The 16,442-nt window shown below is 45.7% G+C and overlaps 1 protein-coding gene across 2 annotated transcripts in view; it reads left to right on the top strand.

Moving 5' to 3' along the window:
• Positions 1 to 16,442, top strand: part of BTAF1 (B-TFIID TATA-box binding protein associated factor 1) — an 852,875-nt gene that overhangs the window by 467,553 nt on the left and 368,880 nt on the right. For both annotated transcript variants that reach the window (XM_085606166.1, XM_085606165.1), the window contains exons 17-18: positions 12,288 to 12,430; positions 12,571 to 12,745. In XM_085606166.1, the coding sequence (XP_085462292.1) occupies positions 12,288 to 12,430; positions 12,571 to 12,745 (318 nt within the window). The remainder of the gene's footprint in view (positions 1 to 12,287; positions 12,431 to 12,570; positions 12,746 to 16,442) is intronic.

Genomic DNA, 16,442 nt, shown 5'->3' with positions numbered 1-16,442 from the left:
ACAAAAATACAACGTACTATGGCAAAGATGGGCGGGCGGGGGATTTGGGTCATGAACATTGTATTGATCCGCAATGTTTTATGCGGTTCAGTTGCCGTTGGTATTCGTCTCTTCACATATATGCCACAACCAGTGAGGGAACTGGAATTTTAAAGTCTTTCATATGTAGGTCTTCATTTTTCCGGCTTGCCCTTCACTCTTAATTGAACTTCAGTGTCTAACGGAATGTGACTGGGTGTTTTGGATTATATTGTGGATGCTGGTCACTCTTGGAATGGGCCCTTGTATTCTTCTCTTTTTTTAACTTACCTCCTGGGTATTCCCCTGTTCCCAGTGTTCCTCACCACACCATTGTTGCGATATGTTTACTGCCAAATGTTATGACAATCTCCTACTTCTGACTGCCCAAATAGAACTAGAGATTTGGATGGTAATCCAGTGTGGCCTTTGTGGTTATGACCAGGACCCAAAGGGTTTCAAAGGTGATTTAGGAGGAACTAGAATAATTCACTTTCAACCCTTCTATTGCACCCGACACAGTCACCACTATGCAGGACGGGGGATGGTAAAACTGTTACAAATATTACATGACCCTGCCAAACCATTGCATTACAACCAACAAATTTGTCAGTCGTAAGTGTACATAATTGTATGTCTAGAAGTAGAATGGGCTCCATTAATAGCTTGATAGTCTGTCAAGGCTACTTAAAGACCTCCAGCTTCAGTATACAGATTTTTAGCTTCAAGTGAGGGTTTGCAAAATTTGCGTAACTTGCTTTCACTTAATTTTTAGGTCTATATTTAACAATGGAAAAAAAATGCATGAAAAAAATCACTCTGAACTGCTGATTGCATTCTGGTTGTATGCTTTGTTTGTGAGCTAATATTTTGCTGCGAACGGTGGCAGAATTGTGATGGGGCATAATTTTGGAAACTCCAAGTAACATTCATAATGCGGAATTCCTGAATTGCACTTGCAAGTATACATTTTGTTTGGGTCTAGCTGCCTTCCTTTAGAGCCCAATCCTGCTCCTCTGTTACAAAGTTGTTGCCTTAAGGCTCGTTTTAGATATAGATTACATTTTCAGGGTTGTGAGGCCGTCCTTCTGTATTTTCTTTTCTTTGATCTGCAGTTCTGTGTTTTTAGAGCCAGGAGAAGTTAATTACGTGTACCCAAAGTATGTTTAGGAAGAAGTGTGCATTGTACTCTATTGCCTCCTGAGACCACCCACAATTTTGCCGAACTAGGCATAATACTACAATGCTCTGAGTTTTGTTGCACAGTTGGCAAGACTATGGCTTATACCTAGGTTTTCAAAATCATCTGAGCTTCAAATGAACTGTTCTTGAATTCACTGGCCCCATCCTCATTTAAGAACTGCAGTTCCTGTAGACTAGCTAAATCTTTGGATTACTTCGCTTCCAGAGTCAGTTGAAGCGGACTGGTAGTGCTTTGGAGAGATGTTGAAAAACCAAGCTACAATCAGATCACACAGGCTGCTGATTACATACCAGGGGATGCAAGTCTTTCTGTACAAGAAATGACGCCTACTACCATTATCTTATCTCTACATCCTTCCATCGCCACAAAGGCGATCTTCCACATCTATAGGGATCTGGTTTCTGCTAGAACCTTCAAAACAACTCTCATTCAGCCATCTGATTTTTAGTAACAACCTTATGTCTTTCTTCACTAATACAAATTCTTTTTTTAAGATCACCCATTCTTTGATTCACCACATGGTGATTAACCACCCAGCCCGCCACCTAACCAGTGGTTGAATTTTACCTGAGTTTTAGCCTGTCACTGCAACTGATGTCAGCAAAATCTTGTCCTCCAAGAAGTATTTACTGTCCTGTGGCATTTCCAATGAAAAGGTCATCATTCTCAGCCATCCCACTTTATCACAATCATCACCAACTGCTTCGTAGCTAGTGATAGATTATCAGTCCGTCTGGCACACTATTATAAGTATTACCATAGTTGCACTGGACAAACCTTGAGCATTATAGACCAATCTCTGGTCTCCCATGTGAGCCAACATACTTAAAACAATACTCTCACTAACCACTCTATTTGGAGTCCAGTGGCCACCCTAGTGATTTCCACTATGGTTTCATTCCGCAAAGAAGCACAGATAGGCACACTCCAAGTTAAAAGGCACACACTAAGTTAAACCAGTCATTTTCTTCTCTAGTATACATGACATCCGTTTTGGCATTCTTCAAGATTCTGCTCCGTCTCCCACTATATTTAACGTTTACATTCTTTGCCTACTCCCGACTTCTTGGACCAGTGCTTTACCAACACATTGTCTCTACACATTACATAGCAAATACTTTGATCTATTCTTTTCTGCATATTTGACTCCCCTCTAGTCTTTAATCCATCCCTTTCTGATTATCTCATTGCCAACCGCCTAAACCGATGTTGTATAAATGCAAAGAATTGTGTGATTCCATCCCTATACATTTGAGCCAGATCTATTCAAACATGGAATCCTACCCATTGCTGCATGTCTCCTGTGGTTTTCCATGATTTTCTCCTACCCTGCTTAGACTGCCGTTGTGCCTGTGTCCAATATCTGCAAACCTCCTTCTGTAGTAGGGGATCTCTGTGTATAGTCATAATCTAGTGAATAGTCCCGCCCATGTGCGCGGACCCCGGAGCAATACAAATCTCTTAAGTTGTCAAACCATGCAGACCTGCATCTACACTTAAGAGAGAATTTCAAAGACAGATCATGCAGCCTATATCCACAGGCCACACTGTCCAGTACTTCAACTAGAAAGAATTCCACCAACAACCACCAACAGCACTGCCTGTCCAGCATTTTCCACAGAGAAAAAACCTGCCTCTTCCAGCAAAAGCCTCTGGAATGATAGAGGAATGAATGGACAGACAAGCCCCATAGGCTGCCATTATGTGGCTCAGAACAGGATACTGTGCCTTTAAGAAAACTTTCCAGAACTTTTCCAGTATCCCAGAATGCACAGCAGGTCCCTTTTACTTTCAGTTCTTTTTTCCGGCTCCTGCTAGCAGGACACTGGAGCATTGAGCTCTCCCTTTTCAAGGATTTATTGGTGATTTGTCAAATTTTTCTAGTGTTTTAGTGTTGGGACTTCCTTCTGGTGCTGTCAACATGCCTGGCTTGTTCGACAAGTGCCCAGAGTGCGATAGGAAGAAGGCTAAGTCAGACCCCCACAAGGTGTGTATAGGCTGCCTTCCCCAGTCCCATGTGCCAGAAGAGTGTTCTCAGCCAGGACCCTAAGGGAAAGAATGAAGATTAGGCTCCAAGTCCTGGAGGACAGAAGGCTGAAGGCACAAGGTGGGTCAGGAGGGGCTGATTCTGCCCATGCTGAGGCCTCTGGGGGGCTCCCCAGGGGCAGGAAGACAGGCAAACGCCCCCATTCTCCACCGGCGTCGATGACGTTGACTGAGGCGTCGAGAGGGATGACTACGTTCTGTTCGCCGTCCCCCCAGGGCTCTGGGGAGAAGCGACGTCGACGTAGAGAGAGCTGATCAGGCCGCAGTCGACGACTTCGGCATAGTCTGCATCGACGCAGTCAACGTCGCCGTCGAGGCATCGACATCGAGATCAGGCCCAGCGTCGGCGCTCCCCGTCGAGGAGGCGATCGGCGTCGAGGAGGCGATCGGCGTCGAGGAGGGATTAATCGACGTCGAGGAGGCGCAGGGGGCGCCCAGACACCAGGAGTCCCTCGACTGTTCCTGTTAGTCGAAGAACAGTGCGCGCAGGACCCCGGCCCAGGAGCAGTCGAGCAGAGGCGGTGCGGACCGCCTTGAGAAAGCCCCGGCCTCAACTGAGCCTAGGGGGCGAAACACGTGTTGGCTGTCCATGTTCATTTGATTATTCATGTTCATTGAACTCACGAATAAAAAGAACTTTCTGTTTCTACCAAAAGCCTGAATATGGTTCATTATAAGAGAGAGGGTATTTGACTCACTACTACAAAGACTTATGAATGTTTAAGGCCATAGAGGTCCAGTGCCTTGAGTCTATTCCCTCGAATATATTTTATCTAAATTGAGCAATACTCTCCAGGACCTGGGATCCTAGGGCCTCAGAACTTTAAATCAGTCCCTCGACTGAGTCCCCGGGCTCGGGGTACTCAGTGGTATATATGCCGCCGCCTCCACCGCCGCCTCCTCCTCCTGCTCCTCCTCCTGCTATTCCGCCTCGCAGGCCTTCGGGCCCACCACCGGTTCCGACACGATCGGTCTCGTTGCCCAGGTATCCGACGCCGCCGCAGGGAACGCCTAGGCCGCGGCGCCAGGGTAAGCCACCGTCGCCGGGCCTGGCGAGGCCGGCGGAAAGGTCGAAGCCAAGAAGATCGCGCTCCCGCTCCAGAGGGAGATCGCGGAGCCGTGGGCGTTCGTCGTCAACATCGAGACGACGCCACAGGAGGCGCAGATCCAGATCGCGCACTCTATCATCTGCCAGGGACTTCTCACCGACGCTGTCGGACTCGCCCGGGACGAGGGTGTCGCCGGTTGACGATCTGGTCTCCTTCCAGGAGGTACTACGGAGAGGTGCAGCCAAGTTGGGAATCACGGTGACGGTACCGACACCTACGACGTCCGTGATATTCGAGACGCTGCACAAGAAGCACCCGTCTCGCCCCCTGCTGCCTCTCGTGCCGGGACTGGTAGAGCCTGCTATGGAGTTGTTCCTCACTCCGGCAGTGACGAAATCCGCCCCCTCACGGCTTATGAAGAAGTATCGGGCCCCGGACTCGGACCCGACCTTTTTGAGGACAGACCCTAAGCCGGATTCAGTCATTGTGACGGCGGCGAGTAAGCAGCATGCTACCACCCCTTCATCGACAGTTCCGCCCGATAAGGAGAGCAGCTGGCTGGATTCGGCGGGCAGGAAGGTCTGTGGGACGGCTGCTACCACCATGAAGGCGGCAAGTGCCGGGGCTCTGTTGGGGCGTTACGACCGTGCCCTGTGGGAGTCTCTCCAGCAGTACGCAGAGCTGCTGCCTCGCGACAAGAGGGAAGACTTCTTGGAGACTTTGCACGAGGGGATGCTGGTCTCAAACCAGGTGATCAGTGCGGCAGCGGATGTGTCCCTGCTGGCGGCGCATGGGTACTGTCATGGCGTCCACCAACGACGGCACGCGTGGCTTCGCCTTACCTCGCTCAAGCCGGAGGCTCAGCATAGAGTGGCCAATCTGCCTTTCTCGGGGGAGACCCTGTTCGGCCAGCATGCAGACGACGAGATGGCCCGCATGAAGACGGAGGCAGAGACCCTGACGGCTGTCGGGTTGGAGAAGCCAGAAAAGAAGAAACACCCCTTCCAGAGACGGTTCGGGTCTGCGGGCAGAGGGCGTGGGCAGGCCTCGGGACAGCAGCAAAACCAGCAGCAGCAGTTCAGTAAACCCTTCCAGAAACGCCAGAAGGGTAGAGGGGGCCAGCAGTCCGCTACTGCTACCAAGGGCCCGGCCGGGTCGCGGCCCTCAGCATCTACTTCCCCTGCAACAGTTACCCACTCCAGTGGGGGGGAAGCATTCAATTTTTTCCGGCAGAGTGGAGAAAAATGACTCCGGACAAGTGGGTGCTGAATATTGTTTGCAATGGATACAGTCTTCGATTCATCAGGCCGCCTCCAGCGATTCCGCCGGTAAGCTCGCGGTATCAACTGCGAGAGCTCCAGGCGGAGGCAGACATCCTGTTACGGAAAAAGGCGGTGGAAGACGTACCTCTGTCTCAAAGGGGAAGAGGTCTGTACTCTCGTTTCTTCCTGGTTCGCAAGAAGGACAAGAACGAGTTCAGGCCCATTCTGGATTTGCGGTAAGCAAACAAATGGATTCGCAGAGAGAAGTTTTGCATGCTGTAGTTGCATCAGATTTACCCTCAGCTGCAACAGGGAGACTGGCTCTGTGCCATAGACCTACAAGATGCGTACTTCCATGTGCCCATTGCACGGAAACACAGGAAGTTCCTGCGATTCCAAGTCGGCGCCAATCATTATCAATACACAGTACTGCCATTCGGGCTATAGTCTTCTCCCAGGACCTTCTTGAAGTGCATGGCAGTGGTAGCGGCGCACCTGCGAAGGAACAAGGTGTTTGTCTACCCGTACCTGGACGACTGGTTGATCAAGGCCTCATCTTTTTCGGAAGCGCAGGCGCACTTCCGGAGGATGTGCGCTCTCTTGAACAAGCTGGGGTTACACGTCAACATGTCCAAATCTGTCCCGACTCTGGTCCAGTGCATACAGTACTTGGGGGCCTCCATTGATACACGGCAAGCGTGTTTCCTTCGGAGGAGAGACGGTTATCGCTCCTTCGGAAGGCTCAGGACCTCATGGCCGCTCCATCGGCGACAGTGAGGAAGGTGTCTTCGCTGCTGGGGTCGATGGCCTCCTGTATCTTCCTCACTCCGCACGCACGGCTGCACATGAGACCACTGCAGGAGTGCTTGGAGGATTAATGGGATCAGAGAACAGGTTCTTGGGACGACAAGATCCGGCTGACTCTACATGCTCTTCAGTCTCTGAGATGGTGATGTTCGGCGGAGAATCTCCTCAGGGGGGTTCCCTTCCACAAGGACATTCCCGAGACGACTATCGTGACTGATGCGTCTCTCCAAGGTTGGGGAGCGCACTCCTGAGACTTACAGATACAGGGAAAGTGGTCCCCGGTGGAGTCGACGTACCACATCAATTTCCTGGAACTCAGAGCCGTGTACTTGGCATTGAAGGCCTTCCATCCGTCCTTCCAGACCAACTCGTTGCTGATACAGACGGACAATACAACCACGATGTATTACCTCAACAAGCAAGGGGGGGGGATCGAGATCGCGCACTCTGTCGCAGGAGGCGCAGGCAATCTGGCGCTGGCTTCTGGCCTGAGGACTGATGATCACGGCCACGCATCTGCCGGGGGTGCAGAATGTTCAGGCGGACGCGCTGAGCAGGCTGCTTCAGGAGAACGACAAATGGGTCTTAAACAACGAGGTACTTGGAGAAGTCTTCGCAAGGTGGGGAACTCCAGACGTAGATCTGTTCGCCACCGCCGAAAACAGCAAATGCCGAGACTTCGCATCCAGCTACTACCAGAAGGGGACGCTGGGGAATGCGCTATGGATCGACTGGTCGAACAGCTTTCTGTACGCTTTTCCACCCATTCCCCTGATTCCGGCAGTGCTCATCAAACTGTCCAAGTCCGGGGCGCGGATGATCCTGATTGCCCCGGAATGGCCCAGGCAGTGGTGGTTCACGGACCTGCTTCACCGGTCTCTCCTTCCTCACATGCGGCTGCCGTGCAGACCGGACCTTCTCACGAATTTCGGGGGGGCGGATGGTGCATCCCAACCTCTCGTCTTTGAGTTTGGCTGCATGGCTCCTGAGAGAGTGCAATATGACCATTTGAATCTACCAGAAGATTGTATGGGCATACTGAAGGAGGCTAAACGCCCTTCCACTAGGACTTCCTATGCTTACAAGTGGAAGAGATTCTGCATCTGGTGCAAATCCAAGAACTTTGACCCTACGACCTGTAAGGAAGATGTCATCCTTCCATATCTCTTACATTTGGCGCAGTCTGGCCTTAATTTCCACTACATTAAGGTTAATCTCGCTGCTTTGACTGCTTACAGGAAATGCCCTTCACAGACTTCCTTCTTTCAGATCCCTGTGGTCAAGGATTTTTTGGAAGGCTTGAAGGTGTTCCCTCCGGTCAGACTTCCCTCGCCTTCCTGGGAATTGAATGTGGTGCTGTCCAAATTGATGAAGGAGCCTTTTGAACCTATTCACAAGGCTTCGTTGCAGCACCTGTCCTGGAAGACGGCGCTTCCTAGTGGCCATTACATCGGCCCGCAGGGTGAGTGAATTTCAGGCGTTGTGTTGCCGAGAACCTTATACTGTATTTCATGCTGCTAAGGTTGTTATGCGTACTCACCCTAAATTTCTTCCTAAGGTTATATCTGATTTTCATGTCAACCAGACCATAACTTTACCTACGTTTTTTCAGAATCCTTCTTCTCCAGCGGAAAGGTCTCTACATTCCCTGGACGTTAGGAGGGTGTTGAAGTTTTATCTTGATAAGACCAAAGATATTCGTAGGTCAGACCAATTGTTCATCAATTATGGATCAGTCAGGACAGGTCTTGCTACCTCCAAACAGTCCATCTCTCGGATTGTGTCCTGTATACAGTTGTGTTACCAAAAGGCTAATAAGACCTTAGGAGGTAAACCTAAGGCTCATTCCACCAGGGGCAAAGCTGCCACGACTGCTTTGCTGCGTAATGTTCCGATTGCAGAAATCTGCAAGGCGGCCACTTGGAAGTCGGTCCATACCTTTGCTGCGCATTACTGTCTGGACGCGGATGCCAGGGCAGATGCTCAGGTTGGGCAGGCTTCGCTGCGAAATTTGTTCGCACAGTAGTGGTATTATTTTGTAATCTTCTCCACCGCAGTTTTTGTGTGGGGATGGGCTTGCCATTCTGTTCACTAGATTATGACTATACACAGAGATCCCCTACTACAGAAGGAGTAGTTTATTTTCTGTAACTCCAGTTCTGTAGTAGGGGTATCTCTGTTATAGTCATAAGTGCCCGCCCTCCTCCCTGGTGGAGAGATGAATGTTAATCTAAGGAATGCTACAGGTCTGGCGTGCTACGCCTTCAAAAAGAACTGAAAGTAAAAGGGACCTGCTGTGCATTCTGGGATACTGGAAAAGTTCTGGAAAGTTTTCTTAAAGGCACAGTATCCTGTTCTGAGCCACATAATGGCAGCCTATGGGGCTTGTCTGTCCATGCCTTCCTCTCTATCATTCCAGAGGCTTTTGCTGGAAGAGGCAGGTTTTTTTCTCTGTGGAAAATGCTGGACAGGCAGTGCTGTTGGTGGTTGTTGGTGGAATTATTTCTAGTTTAAGTACTGGACAGTGTGGCCTGTGGATATAGGCTGCATTATCTGTCTTTAAAATTCTCTTAAGTGTAGATGCAGGTCTGCATGGCTTGACAACTTAGATTATTTTTATTGCTCCGGGGTCCGCGCACATGGGTGGGACTATTCACTAGATTATAACTATAACAGAGATACCCCTACTACAGAACTGGAGTTACAGAAAAGAAACTACTCCTTCCTTCAATCCCTTACCCACAGCCATAGATTACTTCTACCAAATGTGTACTTCTCTTTGCTGTCGAATTTCGAACCTCGACCAACTTTACAATAGCTAATTGGCCTAAAATGCACTTATGTTTGCTCTTGGTGTTGCCTAAAGAACCTATTTCAAGGTTCTAGTTCTTCCCTTGACCCAGTCCTCCCTCACTATCTCACACAAATACAATTAGATTTACTTATACCGCTCACACTGCTGTAATCCCCTCTAGTCTTCCTGTCCTAACTTTTCTGCTGTTTGTTTCCTTAAAAATCACCCTCGCCCTCAAATTAATTTAGTGCTCACCCTCTACCTTACGATTCCCCTTCACACTTTGCCCACCTCGCTTTTTTTCCCCTCTAAAACACAAAAAAAAAAACTTGGAGTTCAACCCAGCTCTCAAGATTGCCTTACCTTTGCTCAATATTTCCATTCTAGACCTGATATTATCAAACTTGTGGCCGGGTCTTCAACTCTGTTTCTGCCTCGCCACACTATACAGCTACTCTCCCCTCGTATCCTCCCTTATGTTTCAAACCTGTCCTATTGTTAGTTAAGGTGATCAGAACCTATCACTTCTTTTCCAAGGAACTGTATTGCACTCTTAAAATTTAAGTAAATAGTCGCGTACCCAATATTCATCTGACTGTATTTCTATCCACAACTCAATTTACTCATATCTCTTAGATCTAAGGCGATGTTACATTTTCAGAAGAATACGTACTTGCGTTGTATTTCATATACTTTGGAAGCCTATCGAGTGAAGGCCCAAAGTGCTGCACTGTATGGTGTTTAGTCTGGGGTTACAGTGATAGGACTAGGTTTGCAGTGATGGAAAACACATTTGTTTGATCATTGCTGTCGTTCTCCGTAATTATCCCCTTTGTTGCCAAGTTATCTTGACACAGGATGAAAAGAGTATCTGATCTGGCGCATTTAAAGCCACTACTCTTCTGGATCCGTATCTGGTCTACCCTGGAATTAGCTAATTTAGAGATTGCTTGAGTGATAAGAAAGTGGAGCGTTCCTTGGAGATACCCTGGTTAAGGTTTGTTCACGACTGGTGAAAAAAAAATTAGGTTTGTGCAGAGTGTGGGATTTGCCTGAACTACTGTGCAAGGCGGACAAGCAGACCTTAAAATCAACCGACTGGTCACTAGTGTGGCAAGAAATAATAAGTAGGGGTACTATAGGCCATCTTACCGAGCAGTTCCTGGCATTTAAACATACTCCTGTTTTTGAAAGTTATATTGACTGTATAAACCACTGCTGGCCAAGAGCTTGTTTATTAGATTTAGAACAGGCTATTTGCCCCTTCTAATGTTGGGTAAAAACTGTAAGAATAATCTGTCCCCTGATTTGTGTCCAGCTTGTGGCATGAATTCTGAGTCCCTTATGTTTTTCCGTCCTGAATACTATGGTTGGCTCAGAAAAAAGGTTGCACCCGATCTGCTTGTCCTAAGAGGTATCGCATTTTAGAGTGGCGAAACGAATCTTGATGACTTACCCATCTGGCCTGGTTGTTAATTCCGTGAGCAGATTTTTGTTCAATTTCTGGATAAAGCGGGAGAAGCTTCTGAAAATATCATACGTCTTTGTATTTTTTGTGCACGGGTTGTCCTGTGGAAACAATTGAAAGTATATATACATTAGGTATAAATTATGTTTTATATAGTTAATACTGGTTGGTGAGCCCATTTTTGTAAAGCACTTTTTACAACATGGTATTTTATAAAATATCATGAATTATATATTTTTCTGAAAGTTGGGATTTAGACATGCAGCGTATGACTATTAATTTGAGGGTCTCTTGATTTTTCCTACAGAAACAGCTTTAATGAAATTGTACTGTATGTGGTCTGCTGGGATAAAGTTTGATTACATTTTAATGTTTTACTACAGTATGTTATGCATTAAGGATATTGCATGAAGCAAAATCCGTTGTATTTACTACATGGATGTTCTGTAGCTTTGATGGTTATGTAAACAAAGGATCTTTGACTTATTTGGATTTTCTAGCATTTCACTCCATGGACATGCATAAAATTCAACCACCTCTGCTCACTACAAGAATTCCAACTTTATTTTAATTATCAGACTTGATACAGCATTCAAAACAGTCCACCACCCTGCATTAATATCTCTGAAATGACTACATTTGAGTAGTGGTTCCTTTCCACCACTCCCACAGCAGATGAAAACAACGTGCTTGACATTCAAAGTTTCCCTTTCTTCCCTCGTTCCAGATCACCAGTGCTTAAATGTTGTTCCCGTTGTAGAGGTTAAGCCTGGTCGAACACCTGGCTATTCCAGCCAGATGCACTTTTCATGTTTAAATGTTGTGTGCTGCCGAACGACTACTAGACCGGTGGTAGATGACGACCTCAACAATAAGTTATTCAAAATATTGCACTGAATCCAGAGAAAGTAATAAGGTCTTCATGTACGGAGAGTGAAGAGGGACTGGCAATGTATTATTTTTCTTCCTACAATACATAACTGTCCCACATTAACCCAATTCATTCTTCCCAGACACCCCCTCAACACAAGTTTGGATGGCTGTCTGCGAAAAAAGAGCAATATACAAATTCCTAACTCTGAAAGCAAATTCATGGCATTTCTGTCCAACCCTCCCTGAATTTGTTCTTTTACAGCCTTAGATAATATTGGTCCTTCTACTGTTGTTCTCTATTTACAGTCCCTAAACCTCTGGATATATAATCCAGATTTAGATCGTTCAGTTTGCTCTGTTTCTGCACTTAATCTCATGTCTAATCAAACTAGTTAGTGTTCTTTCCCTCTCTGCATTCAAGGCTGGACTGAAATACTATCTGCTCCATCTTGATTAACTGTAAACCATGCTGCTTATCTGCCGGCCTGCTCACCGGCACCTTGATACTCACTGCATCTTCTCATCCAGAGTACATATGAATGTCATGTTTTGGGTTAATAATTGCTTTATTAGTGATGTCTTATTTAAGGTCATCTTTTGCCAAGATCGCCAAATGTTTGTCTAATCCCCAGAACTGTCTTTTGTACTGAGATTTTGCTATGTACAGTTTGAAATCACGTGTGCCAAGTTTCTAAGTTTTTTTTCGCACTGTGATGATTTTCTTCCCCCCTGTTTATTTTACTCATTTTTTTCTTTTATACTACAGGAAAAAGCAGGTAGCAAACTACGGCAAGGGCCAAATCAGGCAAAGGAAGTCGTTCAAGAGTACATTGCTGGTTCTGACAGTGTTACAGAAGACCATGCAACCAGGGATTATGTTGTCATGAGAGCACGGGTGATGGCAGCAAAGTCAGTTTACTTAACATAAGATTTTCAAGTTAAAGCACCTCATGTATATGACATTCTGAACTTCAGATTTTGATTTTTTTAAAAATTTAAATTGAAAATATTGAATGCCAAAGAGTAAAATCTGATTTTTTTTTTTCTAGGCTTCTGGGAGCACTTTGCAGTTGTATGTGTGATCCAAGTGTAAATACTACCACGCAAGAAATCAAACCTGCTGATTCACTCGCTCATTTATTACTTTTCCATTTGAATTCTAAATCTGCTTTACAACGAATTAGTGTTGCATTGGTAATCTGCGAGTGGGCTGCTTTACAAAAGGTATTTGTAGAAGTTTTTGTAACATGGACAATTTGTTTTACTTGCAACCATTGTTCAGTTAAGATTCTCTGCACTTCTGTTGTGAACACCAGCATTAATGATCTGAGATTTCACAGTATTTTGTAAAGAATTATCTCTTAAAATTTTGGCTGCTCTGATGTTTGGTCTAAACTGATGAAGACTGTTTGCCCAGGCATTGAGTTTCTAAAGTATAAATCATTTTTGGCAATCTGGTGCTGTTATTGTGGTGTTTCCAATGCTCCGAATTAAACGGAGGGTCTTCCTAACAGTGCCCACGATGCTGTAGCATGTTAATCATCCGATATTCCAGAAAGTAGTATGCACGAAAACATTAAAGAACAGGATTGCAGTTGTATAACGCGAATCACAAGGCCATCTACAAGAAAACTCCATAGGTCCCAGATCCAAAAATTCATTCAAGGCCCACCTCAGGGGTAGAGGTTATTGAAACAGATCATTCCTTTTCCCGCCCTCTTGGGGAAAGTGTACGCTGGTGAAGAGGATTGCTGGACACTTCTATTCTTACTGCAGCCTTGATGCAACTCTGCACGTGACCGTGTTAGCTCTTAAATCCCTACATATTTCTATCTGTTACTGGATGCCATCCCAGCAGGCTTCTCCAGTGGTCGCTGTCCAACTACCTGTAAGCAGCTCTGCTGTGGGAATCCCAGCCTACATTAGAAACGTTTTCCTAGTTGAATTATTTTATTTATATCAATATTAAAAAGCATACAATCAAGATGTGTGTATTTTCAGACCTCATGAACTGATGATTGGAGAAAAATCGTTGCATTTCCAAAATATATTTAAAATTGATATTAGTGATAAGTCATGAAGCATGGAGAATATTATTACTACCTTGGAGTCAGGTGCATTGCAGCTGTGGCTGTTATCTATTATCCACATAAAGGACCTTGAATCTGTCATGTCTTTTCTAAGGAACAAATATTTCTGCTCCATCTTGATTACCTCTCTAGAAAGCAGAGTGGGGAACTGGATGTCAAACAGAATGTTTAAATAATGAGCCACCTCCTTTAATGTAACTGGGGATATTCTAAATTTAAAGCTGGTGTGGGTGTTTGAACCAGAAAATGCATTACTTAAGGTAAGTAACTTATTCATCTATGTTGATCAGGAAAAGTGGTTGGTTTGAGTCGCATCTTGATGGGATTTAAGCAGGTCTGATTTACTTCCTTTCGATTGGATGGTGGTAATGTCCTGCATGTGTCGGACAGTTTTTGCTTTGCTGCTATGAACTTATTTGACTAAAATCTATCTTTAACCCACTTCCACTTCCACCTCGTACCTTATCTCCTTGTAGAGATGTCACCACTTGTTTGATTTCTTCTACTGTTCAGGGCTGTTGGGATCATTCATTCTTTATTTATATTTTGTTTAGCCAGGCCATTGTTGCATTATCCAGATAATGTCCTGAATTAAGAGTAGTTTTTTAAATGTCTTTTTTTCCTGCTATACTTGTAACGTTCACTTCAGGCCATGCATCGTGATCAATGTGGCTAATATTTCCCAGTGCGCTCGCCCTCATCACATTTTCTTGGCACTACACACTTCCTCTGGTAATGTACCTGTGTCTGCAATTTCTCAATATTTGATATTAGCCTCATTCTTGACCACTCCTCTCATAGTTGGATCCCCTTCTATTGTCATCTGGTTTTCTAGTTTACTCAGGTGGGTTCTCAAGTTTTGTTTTTTTAAGAGGGACCTATGTACTCTTTCAATGACATAGTTTTGAGAAACTCGATCTGTTGAAATTATCTGAGGTTTTTCAACTGTTTCAATCTTCCCAGTGGTTTTTCGGTAACAGGTATTCGCAAAATAATGTTCCATCTTGACCTTCATCCTACAGGTCTGATTCTATGTTTGATCGAATCTATCCTGTAGACCTGTTTTTGGAAGTATTGCCATTTTATCTATGCTAATCATTTTTTGTCCATCAATTGTAGAGAGACTGTATTGCATGTCAAGGAGCAATGCCTTAACGTCTAGTTCCTCTATTTCTATGGTTTGTTGCCTTGCAAATTAGTTACTCTGCAATAAGTTTGGGATTTTTTTTTTAATCAATTGTCGTTATTTTGATCCTCTTTTCCATTGTTAGTATGCTTGCAGTCTAAATGAGCTCCTCCCCCTTGCATCCAGCTAGGTATCGGTCTTTAATGTCTATACTAATAGGTTTTTGCACTTGCTGCTTTTCATGACGTTTCTCTGACTGCTCTGATACCGAACTCTGCGAGGATCAATGCAGCATATAAGAAAGCTTTAACCTATCTCAGTTATTCAGTGCACCTGGAGAAGATGTATGCAGTCAGTTACACAGTGTGGCTGCACACTTTGATAGAGATTTGCAAAAATAGTAATGCTACACAATCAGTACACTGTGCCTGGATGAATAAATGCCTCTTGGATTCGATTATTGGGGGGGATAAAACACTTCAGTCAGTCTCGTTCTCATTGTTCTTGCAGATACCTTTAGTTCTGCCCATGCTTTAGTCACTATGTTGCTTGTAGTGATTGTCCTATACAGAGCTTCACTACATAAAACTGCTTGGAGTATTTAACTTCTCTGTAGGATCTTGCAAGGCCCCCCTTTCGAGATCCAAAGGGTCATGATTGCCACGCCAGAAATGCCAAAGCTCCAATTGAGTTCTGGCGTCCCATGGATGTTCAAAACTTGGGTCTCAAGCTCTGCAGCAGTCCGCTTTCTCCTCACCTCTTGTATCAATGTCAGTTTCAACTTCAACCCATCTCTGCCCAGGGAGCACCAATCACTTATTCTCAGCTTAGCTGCAGCAGCAGCAGCCTTGCCATTTCCCACTATGTAAGTTATTGCTGGGGCATGAACAGGTCCTCCATTCTCAGCCGTCCTGAGCCACGATCAAGGCTACACAATTTCACCTGGCTGCAGTCCTCAAGTTATGTGCTCCCTGATGCTGAATTAGCACTGCTCCAGGAATCAGCAGTTAATATGACTCCTTCGACATGTGTCTAATAGCAGGTTAAGGCTGCACAGTCCCAGCTACAGTTTTCTTACCGGTTTTCAAGCATTGCACTGTGTGCCTCTCCAACTCTGGTCAAAGTAATCCTCTATATATATTTATTTGGGAGATTGAAGGTCGGTAACTGTCTGATCTTGAGCCCAGTCCACAGATCCACTCACTAGTGCAGCCATCTTCAAGTTCGGCTATTTGGTACCCAGTTTTTTGTGGCTCTTTTGAGGGTAATGGCCCTCGAATCCTCTGCATAGTACATTTGAAAAGTAAATCCGATTGGAAGAGGATCCCCCTTTTTTCCCTGCCCTCTCGTAATATCTGGCCAATATGACTGGTTGGCAGCAACTGAATTATTGTTGCGGCAGAAGCTATTCAATGAAGCATGGATCTGATAGACATCTAGCTGCAGATTTCTTAACTTAGAATATCCCCAGGCGTCAGACTGGATCTGGAAAACTTTCCGCAGCAGCACCTCTGCGTGCTGGGAGCGGTGCCGCACAGCTCCGACCTGACGTCGTCCACGGACATGACGTTAGTGGAGCCATATAAGCCCCATCCCGGCGCACTGACGTCAGTTCTTCTTTTTCCGTGTCCCAACGCAGATCACGGAAAACCAGCGGTTCCTTGGCCTGTTTTTCGGGCCTTCGCTATGCCTTCGGCGCTACGGA

The sequence above is a fragment of the Triturus cristatus genome, chromosome 1_2 (genome assembly GCF_964204655.1).
Source record: "Triturus cristatus chromosome 1_2, aTriCri1.1, whole genome shotgun sequence".
Classification (NCBI taxonomy): Eukaryota; Metazoa; Chordata; class Amphibia; order Caudata; family Salamandridae; genus Triturus; species Triturus cristatus.
The sequence above is the reverse complement of the archived record's forward strand: the minus strand, read 5'-3'. Positions and strand labels throughout refer to the sequence as shown.